The sequence below is a fragment of the Manacus vitellinus genome, unplaced genomic scaffold (assembly GCF_001715985.3).
Source record: "Manacus vitellinus isolate BGI_N305 unplaced genomic scaffold, ASM171598v3 scaffold_17_pilon, whole genome shotgun sequence".
NCBI classification, from domain to species: domain Eukaryota; kingdom Metazoa; phylum Chordata; class Aves; order Passeriformes; family Pipridae; genus Manacus; species Manacus vitellinus.
Window position 1 is genome coordinate 7,138,060 of NW_021939256.1, and position 22,911 is coordinate 7,160,970.

The 22,911-nt window shown below is 38.2% G+C and overlaps 1 protein-coding gene across 1 annotated transcript in view; it reads left to right on the top strand.

Moving 5' to 3' along the window:
• MOCOS (molybdenum cofactor sulfurase) overlaps nt 1-22,911 on the top strand; it is a 341,863-nt gene that overhangs the window by 3,428 nt on the left and 315,524 nt on the right. Inside the window, exon 2 of the mRNA XM_029958899.1 lies at nt 5,315-5,472. Coding sequence (XP_029814759.1) covers nt 5,315-5,472 — 158 coding nt within the window. The remainder of the gene's footprint in view (nt 1-5,314; nt 5,473-22,911) is intronic.

The window sequence follows — 22,911 nt, forward strand, 5'->3', positions numbered from 1 at the left end:
GCTGTTCTTATCAGTGTAAGTTAGAAAGTGAATTTCAGGCCAATAAGTAGACTGTCTTTAATAATATTATCTCACGCAAATGGAAATACATGTATTTATTGTTTCAGTCCATTTGAGATCCTCTGTTCCTGATGTCTAGACTTTTTTCTGTTTCACCTGAGTACGGTAAAGTGTATGAATCATGGCCAGGTGTGAGGGAAGTCCACTCATCACTTCACAGGTTATAGACATCCTTGGGAACTTTTCATGGAGCATGTCAAAACATTCATTTAATGTACACTGTCAAATTTAGTGTGAATGTACAAGCAATAGTACTTGAAGATGGTTGGGAAGTTCCCAGAGATCACAAAAGCCAATTACTTCACACTGTACCCTGTAAGAAATTATCTCTCAGTTACCTGTTGCTCTGTAAGGGGTGTAGCCTTGCAACTTTGTTTTCTCTTGTACAATGCAATAGAAGCATATGTTCCATGGGTTTTAACAGTATGATTTACCACATTTGTGAAAGAAGATTTATTTCACAAGTGATATTAAAATGTGATGTTAAAGTTCTGAAAATGTGACCAGGAAATAAAACAGGCTTTTGAATTGAAAAAAAAAAAAAATTAAATAGAAAACAACACTGAAATGAAACACTTCAGAATAGATGACCAACATGAATAAGTCTTCTGATCTTATAGTTATTGCTTTGTTAATATTTTTATGCACTTTGCCAATTATTATCAAAGACTTCTTTTGAAATGTTAGAATTATTCTATCCTACATGTCTTTAAAATGCTAAACATCCCTAATACTGTGTGGTGTTGAATGAGTTTTGTTTGGTATTTGATTGCAGTTTGATGCAACTGTCAGCAATTTTAAATATCTAACTACATATTAATATAAATATGACATGCATTATCATATTTTTCTTCTAAAATTATTAACATTGTGATAGATCTGGATACAATTTTACATACCAATTTGAATTAACATGAACTAGCCTAATAATGTGCACTTGCAAGCAAATCTTTTGTTCCAGACTGAGGCAGAGCAATTGTGCTGGAAACCAGGCAGACAAATGATGGAGTTATGGAGGGAAATCCCTTCTCCTTCAGCAGAGAAGTAGCTGTTATTTTAAGTTCTCTATTAATATGAAGTTTCTACCTTCTATCCAAGAAAATGCCTATTGTGATCACTAGTCTGGAGACACAGCTGTATTTAAGTGTCTGCTTCCTGTCAAAACTACTCAAAGTGTGATACCTTGGCTTGTAAGGGGTTTTGTGGAAAGTTGTCATACCTAACTTTTCCGCATTCATTTATACTGTGGTCACGTAAGGTGTGAGCAGTGAACAGTCCTTTCTAGGATAAATTGGTAAATGACAGCAATGAGCACTTCCCCCCCACCTGCCCCCATCCCCCAACCAATTAATTGTTTTTTACTATTGAATAACAACATCGGTCTATTTCCTGCATTCTTCCAAGGATGTCACATAGACTAGAACTACTGGGATTCTGTGAAAGATGCATTACTCCCATTCGCTTTTTATGTTTCAACAGCTATGTCGCAAACTTACCAGAAGCTACTCAAAGTTACTTGTCTCCCACCACAAAACATACCTTTTCCAGCAAATAATTGACAAGTTCTCAAAATGACGTTTTGCGTCAGTGATTTCTGAAATTACAATTGCATTTTAAAAAATGAATCATAGAATGGCTTGGGTTGGGAGGGATCTTAAAGGTCATCTAGTGTCAACCCCCCCATCATGCCCAGTGCTGAGGAAATTGTTCCATTGCCAAAAATTCCTAAATTTTGGTGGTCACACCAGCTGCAGTACCGTGTATTAATAGACTCAGTCTGTCTGTTTCTTCCAATGTTGCTGCCTTCAACTGGAAGTATAGGGGAGAAAATAACTTCTACCCCAGATTCCCTTACCAACCATCCCAAGGCCCTGAAGTCCTTTTTGATCATGCTCAGACTACGTGTTGCCACTTCATTGTCCCCTATATGGAAGATCAGTAATGGGTAGTAGTCTGAGGGCCCCACCAGGCTAGGAAATTTCTTGGTGATGTCCTTAACCCAGGCCCCAGGGAGGCAGCAGACCTCCCTATGGGTTGGACCTGGGTTGGCATAATGGGCCCTCTGTTCCTCTTAGAAGGGAATTGCCTACAACTATTACCCATCTTTCTATCTCTTGGAAGTGGTTGTAATAGGGTGGGGGTTGACCTTGCTGATTATGGAGGCACCTCTGGTGTAATTGGACCTTCATCCTCTTCATCTTTTTCTGGCCTTCCACATACAAACCTCATACCTGTTGTGCTGAGACATCTGGGGGATGAAGTGGGTGAAGAAGGATTTCGCTTGCCACTCAGAGCAAACACGGACTACCCTCCATGCACTCCTTCTTTTACAACTGCTACCTTCTCCTTGCTGGGGGATAAGTAGAGGATCCCCTTGATCTTGAATTATTTCTGGTGTCTGCTTCTGTCTCAGGGAGGCCAGAGCTTGGTTCCACCAGTCTATCTCCCCTTCTGATTCTGTAGTATACCTTTAGCCTGTCTACCTTATCCCATAGCTCTGCTACCACACTGAGCAGGTGTAAGACCCCAGGCTCGCCCTAAGAGCTTATCGAAGAGGTTTTACATTGAAAATATACAAGGATCCAAAGATCTACCCACCAAATTTATTAAAAGGGCCTTCAGTTCTTTGTATACTTTGAGAGACTGCACCCTAGGTCCAGTGTAGATCCAGCTACCAGAAGACCAAGAAATGGCAAGGCCAAGACAACATGGAGACCACACATCAGCTCTGTCCTCTGTGGTCACCCCCCCATGTGGGATTTCTGGCCCACTGGCCACTCTGGGGCTGGATTGGGGCCCTAGGGCAGGGTATGGGGCAGTGTTCCTGGTGTGCCAGCCATTCTGAGGCTGGATTAGGGGCTCTGAGGTGTGATACGGGGCAGTGCTCCCAGTGTGCCAGTGACTGACAGCTGCTCTGGGGCTGCCCAAGGAGTCTCGAAGGGACTGGGGTATGGAACAAGGCACTATTCCACCTTCATGAAATTTGACCTGTCCCTTCCACCCTCCCCACACACACTCTTGAGTTGGTCCAAACCAATAATTAATATAATAATCCAGTGTCTCATAGCAGGTTGTCCACCTGGTCACATTTGACACAACAGCTATTTCTGCTACAATCCAGTGAAAGGCTTAGGCACTCCCTACAGCCTGAAACCTGGACAGCTGCATGTTTTTTTGGGAGCTCTACCTGGATCGGTGCATCCTTTTTGGCAAGTGTAGATGATTTGGCTCCCCTCCAAGTGGACACCATACCTGAGCTCTCTCAGCAAGGGTGATGGACCACCAACTGAACTAACTGCCTGAACGACAGCGCCTCAGTGCCCTTCCTGCTCGCCCTGCCTGCATGAACTGCTGCGCCAAGTCCTGGCCAATGCACCGTGTTCTGTTTGCCTGTGAGCATGCTTTTTATTTTGGCACCTAGCACCATACCTACAAGGCTGACCTCTACAAGCTCTTTCCAATGGATCAGGATTATACTAGCTCTTCCCCCATACTATTAGCTTATTTATTAAACTTTGGTAGGCTATCTGTTCAGACTTATTGGTAAATCTTATCTGACCAAGAAGATTACTGACAGGTTCATCCATTTTAAAGGGAGACTAGAATGGATTTCTCATTTAGCTGTCAGTCTCTGTTCTTCATTTGTCAGAAAAAAAAGTCAAAGCTTGCTCTTCATTTGTCAAATCTGTCTTTCCCATCATATACGGTGAGTCAGAGATTACAACTCATCTCAAGTACTTATAGCAAATATGCTGGGAACAATAAGAATGGGATTCCTTGACTTTGCAAGACATGTGCAGTAGCTGAGTGGTGCTACAGGACACCACTGGCAGTATCAACTCAATAAAATAGAAGAGCAACATATAGAAGAGTCCTACTCCACTCATGGATACACATACTTTGCCTTTTTGGCCTTGTTTTCTTTGTCTGTCATGCTTGTGAGAGAAAGACATGAAGTTTCCCCTCTTCTGACATTGTGCATGTAAAAAACTATCAACAGCAGAAGAATTCTTTTAAATTCCAGAGAATTTTTTAAATTTTTGCATACCAAGGATAGTAAGCAGTCAGAATAACAGAATCAATCACAGCATGGTTGGGGTTGGTATAGGCCTCTGGAGATCATGTAGTCCAAACCCCCTGCTAAAGCAGGTTCACCTAGAGCAGGTTACAGAGGATCATGTCCAGACAGGTTTTGAATACCTGCAGAGAATGAGACTTTACAACTTCTCTGGGCAGCCTGTTCCAGTGCTCTGTCACTGTTAAGAGTAGTTTTTTCTCATATTCAGATGGAACTTCCTGTATTTTAGTTTGTGCTTATTGTCCCTTGTCCTGCCACTGGGCATCATGGAAAAAAGTCTGACCCCATCCTCTTGACATCTGCTCTTAAGATATTTGTGTCTGTTGACAAGATTCCCTCTCAGTCATCTCTTCTCCAGGCTAAACAGGCCCAACTATCTTGGCCTTTCCTCCTCACAAAAGAGTTCTCCAGTCCTGTAATCTTCTCCACAGCCCTACTCTGGACTCTGTCCCACAGCAACTTGTCCTTCTTGAACTGAGAAGCTTAGAATTGGACACAGCACTCCAGAGGCAGCCTCACCAGGGCTGAGTAGCAGGGGAGGATTGATAACCTCCCTCAATCTACTGGCAGTGTTCTTCCTAATGAACCCCGGGATACCATTGGCTTTCTTCTTGGCCACAAAGGCACAGTGTTGACTCATGGACAGCTTATTGTCCAGCAGGACTCCCAGGTTCTTCTCTGTGGAGCTGCTTTCCAGTAGGTCAACCTGTACTGGTGCATAGGGTTATTCCTCTCTAGGTGCAGGACCTTACACTTGTCTTTGTTGAGTTTCATTGGGTTCCTCTCCACCTAACTCTCCAACCTGTCTGGGTCCTGCTGAGTGGCAGGACAGCCTTCTGGTGTACCAGCTACTCCTCCCAGTTTTGTATCAAGTGGCTTATCCCTTTTACCACATTCTGTAAACTTACTTCTTCTCTTTCGGATTTACCAGAAACTCCCAACTCGTCCCTGCACGTTTTCTGCCCCCTTTGTTTGATTTCTTACTCATAGGAATGCACTGATCTTGAGCTCAGAGGAAGTGATGCTTGAGTATTAGCCAGCTGTCTTGGATCCCCCTAACTTCTAGAGCCCTAACCCAAGAGAATCCTCGAAGTAGTAATCCAGTTGCAATAGAAGATTATATTTTTTTTACTCCATAGATTTTTTTTTTAATGGAAGCATTTTCTTAACTTCTAGGATAAAGCTGGATTATGTAGGGGTTAAGAATATCCTAGAACTCAACAGACCAGATGTCAAGGAGCAGCAAGGTCCAGCAACTCCCTCAAGGGCAAGGAACAAGGAACCAAGGGGGATAACCCCTTCCACCATTGCAGCGCTCATTCCACAACAGCCAAGTGAGTTGAACAAAACAAGCCTAGAATCAATGGTCAGGTTCAAGCAAGAATCCAGATAATCAGGCAAGTTTGCATGAAATCAATCCACAAGTCAGGGACAACAAGATCAAGTCCAGTGACTTCTGGGCATGTCCATCATAAGAGAGAAGGTCTGAGATTAAGCTGGATATTCAGGCTGCAGATCAGAACCACACATGGCCAGGCGTAGCTATGGCTGAGCTCAAGACCAATACTCCTACAGCATAGCCAAAAAAAGAGATTAAGAGCTTAAAAAAGCCTCTGTGTCCCTGGGCAGTGTTGTGAGTCAAGGCCTCTGGTAAGGCTGGTTAGCAGCAGAAAGGCTTATTAATGCATTCAGAGCCAAGAGGAATTGGAGAAGTGATGGTGAAAGGAACTCTGCTTGCTCCTTTGTGTATTTTTGTGCTAACAGGAGGGGCCACAGAACAAGAGAGGAGATGCAAACTAGGTGTATAGCAATAAACCACTCTAGAAATAATAAAAAGAGGGAGGTAGAGGATGGGTGATTATAAACTGGAGAAAAAGGAAAAAAACCAACCCAAGATGTGTGTGAAGATGGCTATTTTCCCCTTTGTTTCTACCTTTTGTTTTCCAACTTCTGTGCCCTGAGCTGTGCCAAGAATTTCCTAATGCCAAAGTAGCATCAAATCTATAGCTGACTGCATTTTACTCTCTTTCCTTAGGTATGTATTTGGCTCACTGTTTACTCTATTAGAAAGGGACTACTGACTTAAAGCAAATCAAACTTTGAACTTGCAGTGATGTGAGTGTAGTTTTACATCAGGAGAGCTTAGATCAGATCACTGTTACTTGGGCCTAATGATTTCTCAACCCATGTACTCAATTTAAAATGTTTCTTTCTACTTAATGATGCCACTTCCCATTTCATGCATCTTCAGCCCTTCCATCATCAGTTCTTATGATATTTTTCTGTCAACTCAGGTTTACTCAATGCCATTTTCCTCCTGCTTCCTAATCACAGATTTAGGCACAATTCTCATTGTCCTTGTCAACCTTGGACGAATGTGCAATTTTACAAAATAAGAATCAATTGCAATATCATTTTATACTTCCACATTCAGAAGTGTATTTTAAGATAAATGTAAATTCTTATTACTCTGTTCTGTTAAAATATCTGACAACACTTTAGTATTTCACATCATTTTACCTTTTTTATGTTTCATGATCTAAATTCAATTAATAAACAGAATACAGGGAAAAAGTAGAAAACTTATCAAGATTTTACAACAGAAAAATTATTCCTACCTCTGATTCTTTTTGTACCCATCCTGCTTTCAAAATAATTGAACGACAGTATGAATTAAAATGCTACTTACCAAGACAAGTGGAGTGAAAATATGAAGCAAAATAAAAAAAATATTTAAATGGAACATAGATATTACTTAATAATTGCACACATATTGTGGACAGTCTCTTCTGGCTATATTTGAAAAGAGATAGCTATCTGTGAATTAATCAGAGTCAAATCAACCATATTAAGTGTAGTTTACCCTAATATTTATTAATCTGACCCATAATCAAATTTACTCTTACTCCTATACTTAAATTCATGCATGGTCTGACAGATTTGATAATCTAAGTTACCACAATTAATTTTTCCTTTCAGATAATAATGCATGAAGCATCAGATTTATGGAACCTAAATACTTTAAATCAAGTCTTATGTAGAGGCTGTCAGGAAAAACATCCCTTTTTATTTTTAAACTGACATGTAGAAGGTGTGTTACTATTTCTAGTATGTGATAAGAAGAACACACAGGATGTAGTCCTTTAGTATGGAAATGGGAGGCACATACTCAAGTTACTTTGATTTAAATAATAATAAATTATATTTATTATTTGAAGTTGTTAAATATGGAGTGTTGAGCATGTAATTTGCCAAATGAATTGAATTAGAATATGTATTCATTTGTATTATTTGATTATGTCATCAAGGAAGAAGCAGATTCTGTGAATAATTTGAATCTTCTGTATTTTTGCTTCAACCAACAATGAAAATTGTTTTTATTTTCCACTTGACATATCAGCTTCCATCAATATTTTAAGAATCTTTCCATCCTGATCCCCATTCTACAAGAACCTTTATTCACCAATCTGACCTTCTTCAGAAGTTTTTCTTTACTGGCACTCAATACCAATTGTTTTCACTTGTCACTCCTCAGCACAAACATGCCTCAGGCAGATGAACCAAAAGTCCAGTGTCCCTCGAGACAGGGATCGTCCTGGATCATTTAGAAGTGCTTTCAAGAGTCTCATTTGCACAAATACAGCCCTCCAACCATGTCCCAGAGTTATTTCACTGTGGCCCTGAGCCTGGAGCCTCTCCAGTCCCAGGTGCCAGGGGACAGGGTGGGAGTCACAACCACCAGCAGAGGTGAATGCTCTCTAGTTTGCCTCAGGCAAAATCATCTGGGTTAGTGTAAACAGTTTAAATGGATTTTCCCTCTGGTGAGATAGAGCCCACGAACTTTTCTATCTGCAGGTTACTGGCTGTAACAACTTCTGACAGGGACGCATTGCCTTGTAGTGGGGCTTAGTGAGAGTTAGATCCCTCCTTCCCTGCCAAAGAGAGGTCTGAAGAGTAAGGTTAGTAGTGGGCATGTGAATGCAGTTTGGTGCAGTGCACCTCTGCAAACTTCTGGATAGGATGGAATGGCTCCTACTCTTCTTACCTTTTATTGTACTAGGGCTCCTGAGTCTGCCCTGTGAGATTTTGACATCCAGATTCAGACGTGATAAGCAGCAAGAAGCTCACCACAGCTTCAAAATAACTGCAGATAAACCATAATTAGCATTTAACCTACCAAATTTAATAAAACTTTGAAAATTGAATTGTCATTCTGGCTTGTCTGTAGTCCTTGCTCACCAAATAGTAGGGATATTCTTTTCCCTTGCTCTGTGTGTGGTAATAAAAAAGAGATGTTAGCTATCTCCTTTCTATGGGAAAGTCAGTGGTGGGAAAACATTAAAAGCTTCTGGAATGTGCAAAACCTCGAACTTGAATTGCACTGTGACAATTTCTTATCTGGAAGAACCCTTTCTGAATTTTCAGAATATATAGTGAAAGCTATTACAAGAAGGGGATGGGGGGAAAGAGTCATGAGGAAGCAATAGTGAAAAACTTGAAGGTTTTTAAGATACAATTTTTCTGTGAATTTTCCATTCCTTTCCCAGAGGAAATGTATTAATGATATCAATGGAGAGAGTATTATTTAAGGTAAAGCTGTTTTACTACCTTCAAAACACCACCACCACCAAACAGCATAGAGACCAATTCAGAATAGTTTCAGGAAAAAAAAAAAGGAGTAAAAATGCAAGAGCTCTACTACTATAGAGCTTGTAGGAAGCCTTAGAATTTTCTGGTATGAATTGGTCAATGGGTTGTTGTTTTATGCCAAACCCCATAATATAATGTGATGGTTTATTGGAATTTGGATGTAGTAAGAAACATTTCTTTGATAAAATCCATGTCAGAGTGATTAATGGACAGCACACAGTGCTAGAGATAAAGGAGATTTTAAAAAGTGCCCACCAGTAGTAGAAGGCAGGTGGAGGTAGGTCTATTTCTGATAATAGATTCTTAAGCAGCAATTTTTTTCATAGTTTTCAGCTATCCCAGACAGGGGAGGCTGACTATGAAACTGTATTGCAGAAATCTGAGGAGTATTGTGTTTCATTTGAATATGAATACATATATAGAGAGATGCATTTTAGCAGAGATTACCTGAAGGAGAGAAAAACATAGAGGAGTTTCTGACTGATATAAGACTTGCAATTCTGAGTACTTGTACCTTGGATAAGAGAACAGATCTTGAAAAGAGGAGACACAGAATTAAGCCATCATTAAAGCAAATAGAATTTACCAAGCAAAAGAAGTAATGTAATACAAGCCTTTAATTTGAGGATGGTTTGCAGTCTGGACATAACAGAAAATCCAAAACATTCATTAAAGGAATGGAGGGTTTAGCTAGAAAGGCATGAAAACGTCAAAGAGAGAGTTCTCAAATAAATACCATAAGAGCAGCACAAACTAAAAGCAAATGGGACATTTCTTATTCCTAACTGCAATACAGGAGACCAATTAATGAGCTGTCAAAAACAGTTACTTTCCGACTGAAGGAAAAGCCATAGGTAGTAGAAGGTAAAGAAGTGAAATTCAAGGCTTAGGGAAGGAGAATTACCCCACTAAGTGACTTCGTTTTCTGGATGTGTGGGTAAATGAATTTGCGAAGATACAGATTTTAATAGTACAAGGGAAACTTAGTATGCCTTCCTGTAATAAAAAGAGATGATCCCTTAGCCTATACCTGAGTTGGTTCTGAGCAAGATATCACACATGACCCGTAAAATTTTGTACAGCAACAATGCTTTTATTTCTTCTTTTTTCTTTTTTTTTCTTTTTTTTTTTTTTTTGTTCATTTGGTTTTGGGTGAGTTTTTTTGTTTGTTTGGTTTTGTCTTTTGTTTTTGTCAATAAAGCAGCTCAAGGCCTTTGACCCTAAGTTGGTTTGATACAGACTGGTGGTCTTTGGCATAGGCTTGGGAGTCAGTGGATAATTACTGAAGTAGGGGTTGTATTGTTCCTGCTTTGACAAGTACGAGGTCCAAGGAGGTGGCATGGAGCTGAGCAGTAGGAAATACAAATCAAGGCCAGTAGGTGAGCAAGGTCATTGCAGGGGAAACTCTCACAGCTTCTGTCACCTTTGCACAAGTATCTTTACCTGGACGCATTTCTTGGGGCCATGGACACAACCAGGACTGCTTCTCCCCTCCTGCACATTCATGCCATATTCCTTCCAAAGGATGGGGGACCTAGAAAGAGAGGACATTTATTGCTGCATCAGTGTCTAGGAAATAGCATAAGGTCTTTGTGAAGATAGATCTCCTTAGTCAGAGAGTCATTTTCTTCTGCAGAAGTAATGATATTTAAACATTTTTAATGCTGCTTGTCAGGTGTTTTGCAAACAAATGTATTAGTCAGGAACAGGATGAAGTTTATACCTAAGCAGACATGGGAATACCACAGTGGTTTGGAAAACATGGGGTAGTCTGAAACCAGGAGAGAACAGACATTCCTTAGACAGTCGCCTGTACACAGGAGGAATGCCGGCCACATGCTTTTCTGGTACAAATGGGTTGGTGGAAACTCAGCAGGCTTCTACTGCAACCTGTCTGTACTCAAATGTGAGTGAGTCCAGGGGTCAATCTTTTAGAAGTCAGTGGAAGACAGAGTCATGGAGCTGAGGAGCCCAGAGATGGCATATGCTTATCTGGGAGGCATCACAGCTATGATAGTAGCAAACAAAAGCAACTAGACACAATGTTGTGGGGAGCACAGCTTGCAAGGCCTGGGACCATATTTCAGGTTATTGACATCACAAATGGCTTTAGTTAATAATTCAATGCTGATTTCATTTAGAAAATGCCAGAAGCGCACAGCAAACTTGCACTGTTGCCTTGAACAAAGCCTGAAATCTTGTTAGGTTGATGGAGGAAGATGGACAGATCCAGACAGAGCAGTACATAACTAGAATATTGACCTGAAATAACAAACTGACTGTCTGTAATATACAATCCAAACTCCAGTTCTGACTCATTGATCTCATTTCATATTTAGCATAATTGCAACTTCAGGCATTTTTGAGGACTTTTTTTCTCATTTGGATTTTCACTGTTGAATGGAGTGTGAGGTTCCACTGTCCTCAAGGTCCACTTACTGTGTTCCAGCACGTAAGGCAATGGGAATTAATAGAAACACATGAAAATCCTCCTGAACATCAGAAAACACTTCTTTTTTTTTTTTCATGTGAAGATCATTGAACACTCAAAGAGTGTTCAATAGAGAAGCTGTGGAGTCTCCAACCTTTGGGATGTTCAAAAGCCATCTGGACACAGTCCTAGGTAACCAGCTCTAGGAAGCCTTTATTGAGTCTCAACATGAGTGAGAAAGCTTGAGGTCAAGTTAGAAATGGAGCACATACCTCCATCCATCATTTGATCTAAGCTGGGAAAAGTGCTTCTTACACCACTGCTGTGCCATTGTTACGAATCATAGGGTTTTTTTAAGTAAATTGTACACAGACTCCAGACAATTATGTTATTGCTGCAACTGTTTTTTTTTTTTCAAAATCATAATTGAAGCATTTTTTAACTCCCATATGTGTTTTCTCAAAACTACCTCAGCTCCTTCAGTTTATACACCTCAGTCAAGTGTAAAATTAAACAAAACCAACAAGAAAATTAAGCACAAAGAAAGAAAAACACATCTGGAAAAATAAATGCATTGTAGTCAAAGGCTGAGAAGTGGAAAATAGAAATCACATTCCATTTTGTGAAAGCTCCACTGCTGGCAGAGGTGAAACTAATAAGAATGGTAAATCTTTGTGATAAATATTTGATAAAACTTCACAGGTGTATGATTTACTGCATTATCATTCCCCAAAGAAAGGAAATAACTACAACCCTATACTTGCAAAGATTGTGCATTTCCTTTAATATTGCAAACCACAAGCCTCCCCATTGGCCACAATTGTGTGGGTGCAAAATGGAATTTTCCTGTATTTTTTTGTTATCTGTAACCAATATCTGATCAGTACTTCCTAACCTAAAATGCTTTATGAAAATTTCCCCAATTGGAAAGAAAAAAAAAAAAGAAGAGAGCAGATGCTTTTTGGAATGAGAGACAGTTTCTTGGTGGAGAGGACAGCTCACTTGTAAGTCATAAATCTCAGTGCTTCTCTCAGAACAGTCAGAGTTCATGGAGTACTCATTCCCATTTTAATAGATCTTCCCCATGTGCCAGAACATCATTTATCTAGATAACATCACTTTATTCATTTGATGTGTATATAAACCTATACACTTTATTGCATATAATTAAAGAAATCAGTGAACATGTTTATTAAAAAACCTACAAGGTTCTATATCTCTAAGTAAAGATGTTGGTTTTAAGTTGCTGTTTTAAGCTTCATTAAGATTTTTATGAAAAAGAAAAGTGCTTCTGGCATTCTGCAGTTCTGTAGAGAAACTTTGATATGCATGTTAGCATCAATTTATGGGTAGGTTTTAGGTGTCTGTATATTTATAGGGATATTTCATATGCTCTTTTGGAGAGGAGAGTCTATTTAAAAGACTAACAGGGAATTTTTTGTGGAGGGAAAGGTTTGGTAGCTCTGCAAGACAGTCTACCTAAAAGAGACAGCCCTCACAAGTGACTGAACACATGAGATTGCCAAAAGTGCAGTGATCATGGAAATGGCTTGTATTGCTTTTTTTACCATATCATGGATTGATTTATTGATGGTATTGAGCCCATTAATTATGATATTTGAAAACTACTGCCTTGTGTGTGTTCACATTGTATTTCTTAAGTAGGGCCGAACTCCCACAAAAAAAGCACCCTCTAGTTACTTCCCAGAAAGATAAAGTTTGTCACGTCCCTGAACAATCAAAATGCTGTGGGGAAAGTAAAAAATACTATACAAAAACCCAACCAAACCCCAACAAATACTTATCGCGTTTTCCTGTCACAATGTTGGTGGAGAATAAGACTCTATTCTGCTACGACCTCAGGATTCAGTGAGAGAAAAACATGGGAACTATAAAAATAATGCCAGTTGATTTTTCTCCCAACTTCCACAACAAATATACTAGTTATGCAATAAATATACTGGTTGTGAAATAGTTGGGTGTGACAAGAGTATGTACAGTACTCATCTGCTGTTAAAGAAAAGTCTATTTTTGTCCTATAGAATGGAGAAACCGTTCAAGAATAGTTCATCCATGTGAAAATATAACCCAGGAAGGCCTACCATGCAAGGTCGCTATGCCCTAAAATGATTCATTCAATAAATTCAGCCCTATGGAGGCTACAGCATAGAATGGCACAGGGCAGTAAACAGTAAGTCATTTCCCTGTGTTTAACTGGCAGGGATGCCACCCCTATCCTATTCCAGAAATTCTGCACATCATATTGGCAAAAAGAAGGAAACAGAAAAGATGTAAAAGAAATCTTCCAGAAACTTTTCCTGGTTTAAGATGTTGAAAATCCAGGCCTAGGTTTTTATGAGAATAGCAGATTAGCTGGACCCTAGATTGCTCTTTTCCCCTTTTCCTGAAGTTTCTGTTAGGAACCATATTCCCTTTGCTTATGTATAGATTCTGCTTCAGCTGTTAAAACTCACATCCTAAGGTGAAAAATGGATATCAGTCTATGCTGGCATTTATGACAAGGCAGCAAGTTTGGAACAATGATAGATAAAGTTCTTTTTGGCATTCTTTTCCTATTTTAACACAAACCTTCCCCAAGAATTATGATGAAGAAGGAGAGGGCTGCTTTCAGCAGCAGGGAGTCACTAATGACCATTTCTGTCCTCTCCAGTAAATAGCACAGCAGTTAATGGAAATTACTTTTGAGTATTTCTCAAGACAGCTGAATGAAGAAACCATTCAAAGATACATTTAAATCTCCTCTCTCTTAATTAATATGCATCTGGCAAACATGTAACACTGTAAATACCATATTATCTCTGTTACTGTAAAAGAAGAACAGTGAGTGGATTGATACTGATACAGATAGGGAGATTAATTAGCTAGATAGATGGTCTCCTGGTGTTTGTCACTCCCAACCACCGTAATTACAACTACATTTGAATACTTGGCAGTATGTAAATCACAATTTAAAGTAAATATTTTAAAATACATGTGTCTAAAATATTAGTTCAAACCATATTCCAAGAGAGATATAGAAAGGAAAAGAGAGATTTGATGCATTTTCAAAAAATCAATTTATTTTAAAACTTAGGGAAAAAAAATTACTGTAGGGAAAGCAAAGGGATAGTGCCCCAAAATTTTTACTCCCCATTTCTCCTGTCATTTGCCTCTTTTATTCTTTTTTTTTTAAATGTTTCTTCTTTTTGTAAGAGTTGATTCCTAAGGCAAATTCTCAGGAGTTTCAGAGAAAATTAATTCTTTAAAGCCTTTTTGATTAAGCACCTGTAAAACTGAAACTTCCAAAATAACATTGCTTTTGGAAACACAGGTCTATGACTGCTTAACATAAAAAAACTTCAGACGTGACCTTCAATGCAATGTAAAACTGCATTGATTTTCCAGTCCAACATTGCTGAAATGCCCTGGGCTTTAAGAGAACTAAGTATGCCACATTAAAGCTGGGATAGTGCCTTTTTTGGAAGACTGTACTGCAGGTTTTAGTCCAGGCATGTGAGGAACGGAGTTGAAAACTTGCCTCTGGCATGGGACTCACAGCAGTGTGACAATCAACTTTGTGTGATTAGAAAAGGGCCTGTCGAAAAGAAGGACTTGACTTGGAAAGGTGCTGAGCATTCCCAAATCACATCTGTTGCCGACAGATGGGTGTAGGTGCAGAACCTCAGTAGGACTGAGGTACTAAAACTATGAGAGGGGACTAAGCAAAACTGTAAGTAACCCTGAACAGCATTGCATTGTTTAGGAGAAGGAAAAGGCAGCTTACATAAAAGTAATTTAAAAATGCTCTTAGTGGACCAGAAAGGACAAAAAACTCCCAAACAAACAAAAAACTGGCTTCTATTTAATGATTTTCTTTGTATCTACCAAATTTCTCTGGACACAGTAGTCCTTCTACCATTTATGTATGTGTACTGTCCATCAGAATGGAAACAAGATATCTAGACCTTATTATTGTGAGACTGAGGGTATGACTGAAGAGGATGTTGGTAGGTACAGTGTGATGACAGAGACTGTGACAGCTTTTGAGACCGGCTCCCAAACCTCTATCCAGAAATTCTAGGCAGTGCCTTCCTCTGGTTACAGATCCTACAGAAACACCTATGACCTCCCCTTTTTTCTGCTATGCTGTAAACGTGTTGCTATACCTTCACAAGCAATGTTGCCATACTGATTAATGATTCAACCCCCAAACCCCAGCCTGACTAAATAATTGTTTGGGGCATAGTGACATTGCCTGAGTGCATTAACATCAATAGTTGCCTGTGTCTGTGGGACTAGCAATACAATTCCCATTTTATTTTTCCATCTCCAATAGCACAGTTCTGATGATATGCTGTTTTCTTCTACCTCACACTGCCTAAGACTTCTTTGTGCCCTGTGCTGAGATTTTTTCTTTTCACCTCCTCTTCAATAGAGAAACTAGAGCCTAAGTCTTCTCCATTGATATAACATTCTCCTAGGCTACCTTTTATTGTAGCCAATGTCAGGACCTGTGCAGACAATTTTTTTGCACAGGATTTGCAATACATTCACTTTTAGAGTATACAGTCAAGCCCTGACAAATCAAGAAATCCTTTTGGAAAAGGAAAGGCCAAGAATCATGACTCTGGGGCAATTCATGTGACACTCTGACCCATAACTGAAGACCCTATGGCCCTTGCTGCTCCTAGGTCCTTAGCAGCCTTCCAGATTCCCATGAGAGTTTGAATTGCAAAGAAGCCAGGTGCTTAGCAGTTTGCAGGTTGGTAATCTTTGAGCTTCTAGGTTTCTGGCTCTCCACCATTTTTCTGGAAGGTTATCAAGGGTCTTCTACAGCTGTCTGACTGGCATGCTATAGGTGAGGTGGGAATGCAAGATCTTGCAGAGATCCTCTTCATACAGCCTTCCAGGGAGTCTTCAGAGAAAACAAACAAACAAAACCTAAAGACTTAGCTCCCAGTTGGAAGATCAAGACAACAAAAATACAGGTTACAAGGATGTGCTCATTTAAAACACCTCACTTCAGGAAGCAGTGAAGTGGCATTGACCAGAGTATTGGTGATGTGGGAACTATTGCAGTGTCCTCATCACCGCAGGGCTTTGCTGCAGCATCCCACTGCTGGATGGCACATCTCTGATAGATCACTTTTCTTTCCCTGAATTAAGTGGGATACGTCTACCACCTCTCCCTGCACTGAGACTGCATCATTGTCACAGTGTAATTCTGAGTTAAGTCAAGACAAAGACTAGAATTTTTTATCTAAAAAGCAATGGGCTGACACTGTTTTCAGGATTTCTTTTGTTCCTAGTTTACTTAAAAGTCTCATTTGCATTGTTTTTAACTCTGCTGACTAGAGGTTTTTCATAATGTTCCTGTTTCCTACTTTTATATATTTTCTACAGCTCTTAGTTTCTAACTTATGTTATTTATATTCATTTCATTCTGGTCACAGAACCACACTGCTTCAGTTAAAGGCTTACTTTCACTAAGTAAATGCTTATTTCATAAATATTAAACAGAGGAATGAACAGTATTCTCATCAAAAGCTTATTATGAGCACTATGTTGAGAGTTTACGCCATGTTTATACACATTTTAAGATAATGAACCACAGTCAGAACACTTTGAACACTTATGGATATATTACTTCTGTTCCATTTTTAAAATACATATACATATATAAATTGAATATAATGTTGTACCTGCTTTCCCCCCTTATTAAATTGCTTTTTAGGCAGTGTGGATATTTTTCTACTTTTTTGGATTGTGGATTTTGAATAAAATGTGAAATAGTTCCAGTCATCTCTCAGATGCTTCTGTTTATATTTTTTTCTTGACTGATGTGATTCATAATTATTTTCAGCATTTCTAAGTTGGTCCTATTAAAGAACCAAATCTAGAACATATTGGTTACACAGTTATGTATTTGGTTCTGTTTCTACATAAGAAATGTAAATCAGAGCCCATCACTTTCACTGAATTAGACATCACTAACCTGATAATTGAGCACTCGGTGATACACAACGTCCTCAGGTCAAACACGCTTGCAGGTCAGGGAATATTCATCTATAGTTTTACAAGTTCCAGGGGCAGAAGTGTAGTTTTTGCTGAAACATCTGTCAGCTGGTGAGAAAGGAGCCACGATAATTAATTTCCCTGCCTGGATGTTATTAAAAATTACTTTTGGTACTCACTGCACTCAGATTTGATGGAGGAACATGTTTACTTTATTCATACTGTGATTTTTTGGTTGGAATGGGGTGCATGACAACTGAAGACTTCTTGGTTTCAAGTGCTGAACGTCCTGGGAGTGGTGAATGAGCAAGAACACTCTGTCCCCCTTTGCTTTTGCTGTCTCATTCCTTAGAAGGAATATATTAGAATATATCTAGGATTTAAATATGCCCCCTTCCTGCTCCAGTGAATAACTGAAATGTGTGCTCATAAGGAAGCAGTCTGAATATCTCTCACCTGTTTCTCTTACATAAGCATATAGGAATCTTCATTTCTTTTGGTATTTTGATTCATTGTGTTCTCAACATTTAGATTTTGAACTAAATATGAGCTGACTTTATTTCTGTCTCGTTTTGTTGCCCAGGTACCACCACTGGCTGCAGCTAGGCTATTCTTCTGCAGATAGTTTCATGTGTGCCAAGTAGATCATCCCAACTACTTGGTTGCCTGTGCACGCAGAATGGAAAACAACATTCTACAAACCTCAAGCCCTTTCCTTTCCCATATTAAAATATGTTAAAGTATAAGACAGTGCTGATTTTTTTTTTCCCGCACCCAAAAACCGTAACATGTAAAGAATGTTTTTATATATGTATATTATTTCTACAAATCTGCATAAATATGAGACACTAGATCTGTATTTCTTGTGCTTCCCCAACCTGTATTAGAGAATCATGGAATTATAGAATGACCTGGGTTGGAAGGGACCTTGAAGATTATCTAGTTCCAACCCCTTCCTCCCTCCATGGTCAGGGACACCTTTCACTAGACCAGGTTTCTCAGAGCTCCATCCAACCTGACCTTGAACACTTTCAGGAATGGAGCATCCACAACTTCTCTGGGCAACCTCTTCCATTACCTCACTAATCTCACAGAAAAGAATTTTTTCCTAATATCCAATCTAAAGCTATTCTCTTTCAGTCTGAAGCCATTCCCCCTTGTCCTGCCACTATATGCCCTCGTAAAAAGTCCCTCTCCATCTTTCTTGTAGGCTCCCTTCAGGTACTGAAATCTCTCTGTATAATTTATGTATCCAAGAAGCAGGGTGATACTTGTATGCAAAAAGTGCCAAAGGAGCTTATAGAACTGAGTGAACTGAGTTAAGACACTAAACACTACATAGAGCACACGTTTAAGACATGTTTCTTAGAGACTACAATATTTTATATTTAGGATTTTTTAATTAAAATCTCCTTCAAACTGTTTACAAGATGTCTTCCTAAATACAATGAAATCAGAGAGAGTGAATAATGAAGATCAGAGACACACAGCTTTCCTCTATGTTGACAAAATGTTAAGCTAAAACTAATTTCATTCACAATAGCATAATTTCTCTGTTCATGAAAACACCTCAATCATTTGGCATTTTTGTATTTCCTCATGAAATAAAGACCCTTGCAAAATTCCAATTACTTACACTTGAAAGATTTTTATAGCCCAGCTCAGATAGATTAACACTGATGATTTATAAAATATTAAGTATATAGTAATGAAATGATGTAATAACATCTTGCAGTCTGGGGGCTTTTTTCTGGGACATTATTTTAAAATGTGTATAGACACAGTAAACTCATAACACTATTTAGAAGGAGATTTTTGTGACAATTTTACAATATATTTCAATTTTAATATTTATGAAATATGCACGTACTCCATTAAAATAAGTCTCCAGGAAAAGCAGTGTGGTGCAGTGGCAAGGATGCAGACCTATGAGTCAGAAGTTTGCATTCTATTTCTGGACGTGCCAGAAGGCTTTTCCTATAATTATCAGCATCTATATTTGTCTCTTTTTTCTCACTCTCTTTTGTCATATATTTGGAAACTCACAAGAAAGATGAGAAATTATTTTAGAGAGAGGGTGTCACCATCCATTTTGGGTTGTATGCTGACACATGGAGAAAGTAGTACAAGTTACCTTAGCACTTTAAAATCTTGAAATATTATTCCTTTTTGAATCCTGTTCATTTAACTATATCCACATAGGATAACAGCATCAGTGAATAGACACCCAACACACCAGCTAGACAGACAACATTTATGAATATATTTAGCCAAAATATAGAAAATTCCCAATTTTACTCCTGCAGCTCTTCTACCACATCACCATTTTGGACAAAATTAATCAGTTAATAAAAGCAATCAGGCTTCAGATGAGATTTTTCTTAAACCTGAGATGCAAATACTGGGATTCAGGTTCTCCTGCAGGCTCCTGTACCTTCAGCAACTACTTCATGCCTTAAAAATTTTTAAGCCAGTAACTGATGGTGCAGTATTTCAAGTGGGAATCTAAGAAAATCTTCTATTCATAAATCTCATATTATAATAACTATGTTTTCACCATTAGTTTAGAGAAAGAGAATTTTTTATCTATTCTTTTAGCAGGATAGAATGAACTGCTGAAAACTCCAATGAATCCAATTAAATTCTATTAGGGATTTTTACAAAGTACTATTCATTCACCATAAAGGAAGTCATATGATTATGATTTTTGAATGGGATATCTGGTGGCAGGGGAATAAAAATCAAAGCATAAACTAAAAGCAATAAACTGCATGGGGCTAAACTAAATAAAAAATAAAAATCTCTATGACATTATAAAAATCAAATATCTTTCCAATGATGCCAATGCAATGAGAACAACGTTATACCCACTATTGCATGAAATAACACAATTTATTGAGGCAATTTGTCTTCAATCTGTATTGTATGAATAATATATCAATAAAAAGATGAGCATAGGCAGAACAGCTTTAGTTATATTTTTGAAATTTCAAACATCTATATTAAGACAGAAGAGCCAGAAAGGAATAATTTAAAGTGAGACATTCGAATAGCTTGGTTTACCTTTGGTACCTTAACCTTTATAAGCAGCACAAATTTCAGGATATTAGTACTAAAATCAAATTCAGTTACATAGAGTGGAGCATGGAAAGGAAAACCAGAGCCAATTTACATAATTTTTCAGGATTTTACTTCTCTTAATAATCAGTTCACAAATATTCACACTAGAAGTAGCCTTTCCATTGTAGAATGTTAAATTTACCACCTGTGTTCCACATGACTAGGTTTTCTTTTGAGTTTTTAATTGTAATTTTGATGTGCAACTGGACCTGATTTCTGCCATCCAATTTAAAATTAACACATGCTCCATTTATATTCAAGGTACTATTCAAGTTGCTGGACCTAATTCTTCCACTAGAAATCCTTAATGATGCTATTATAATGATCTTGATTGTTCCTGAATACTTTTCTTTTTTGAAAATGCATACACTTCTGTTCTTATCAGCGCCTTTTATTCTTATTTACAATCTTTTGCAAAACAATTTCTTTTCTCACTATTATAGGAACTCTATCCAAAAGTACATATCTGTTTAGATCTGTGTTTTCTTCCACATTGGATTCTTTAGTTGCCCTGCTGTTCTTCCACTATCTTTTCTTCTTTTTTTCTGTTTCCAGGTACCAAGTACAGTTCTCCACTTGTAGATAATGAAAATTTTCATTGGAATCCCACAGATATCTTCATAATCTTAAAGCTAAAGGTAAAATGCAAAGAGCAAGAGTCAGATTTCTAGTAGGATTTTCCATGGATGCCAAGCCCCAGCTCTAAATGCCTGCTTTGTAAAATATCTCCATCTTCCTGACTAAAGATATACAATATTTAAAACACAACAGTCTGACTCAGTCTCTCCAGTCTTGTATTTATTCACAATAGGTCCTGGGTTTCACTTTCTGGACAGTTTTACACAGCACATCCCATGGTGGTGTCTGATCCACTGGGTACCTTTTGGCTCATTCTGGTTTACTATTTGTAGGCTTAGAGTACAGCTTCTATTCTTCCTTCCTTTGGAGACATGTCTGAGAAGGCCTCCTATTTCTCCTGCTGATCTACTCAGCAATTGCTGCAATAAGTGAGTAGATAACATCTTTCAGAGACATTTGCTTCTGGACCCATGTTTTCCTGTTCTTTTTATATTCGCAGTCTTATAGATGAAAAAGCTTTAACTTAGTTTGCATTTCATCACATAGTCTGCTTCATTTTCTCATAGTTAATAAAAAATGTCTATACTCTCATTAGCAATAGTGACAACGTAAGATGCTGTCAACTTCCTACTGAAGTGTATGGAAGCATTTTATGCAATTATTCAGTGAACCATTCAGTGAAACTCTGTGGCACCAAGCAGGGATCTGAATTTCTTTCTATGGCTTTTGAAGTTTTGTTTTTTAAAAGTTTTATCACAGCTTTTATAATATTTTCCAGTGTAAGCAAATAAATTAATGCCAGCCTTTTATTCAGATCTAAAGATTCCTTTAATATACCTGAGTTACAAGTAGAGGTTCCAGCTTCAGTGTCCTCCTCTCCTGAGTTATTTATTGTTACATGCTGCTGAGTTTTTAACTCTTCCACAGCACTTCAACTTGTGTTCTTTATGACAATATTTTGTTTCCTGGGTAGTTTAGTTTTTCATGCATGCCACTTTTCTCAGTCTCCTACAGTGTAAATTCTTTTAGGAAAACATAGTATATGTGAATGCAAATTGTTATCATTCAATGGGTTTCTGTGTAGACATGCTGATTCTCTGAAAATAACCCATGCTAAAATGTGTATTTGGCAGCACAAGAGTTAAGAAGCCAGTTTCTATGTTTATGGCAGCATTTAAAATTTGTATTTAAAAGAAAAAATATTTGCAGCAAGGGATGAATTAACATTTAAAAGTAATTATTTAGTTATATTTTAAGTAACCTTGCTAATGAATAAATGCCACAATAAATTACGTTTATTTTTAAAAAGAGTCAAACTACTCTTCATAGGAGGATAATGGATACCTTTAATGACAGGTCATATAACATGTGCATTCACAGAGGAATATTCATGTTGCAAGTGTTCACAGGCACTGCTAATATTTTACTTATTCTATGAGGGAGCAAAATAATCATGTACCACATCTAGTGAATAATCAAAGAGCAAGTAGATCAGAGACAACTCAGGGGATGAAACTGTTTCAGATAAATCATTTGTTAAACAATTATGGCTAATGAGCATATTCATAAAAATCAGTCTATTCATTGATAATACATCAAGTGACTAAAAGTCTCTGTTTGATGGCTACATTATTTGCTATGAATAGTTCATCCATCTTCAACTGTAAAGCTTAAATTTTTCTTTTAAATTTTGAAAAAAAATATGGCTGAAATATTCTCTGAAATTTGGAAAAACTGAGTTGCCTTCCTTTTTATGCCAACAGGTTTCCTACTTGACTTTGAACAAACCATTTATAGTCAGAGCCTGCTGTACTGCATCACAGTGGCAAAGATTTCTCCACTATTTTGACACTATTTGTGGTTTTAAAGGAGTCCAGAGGTGTATGATATTCCACAGTTGGCTATGCAGAAAAGTGAGTTGAGTTTCTTTCACAAGGAACCTCGTTCTGAGCATTGCCGGTGCCAACTGCTTGTCAGT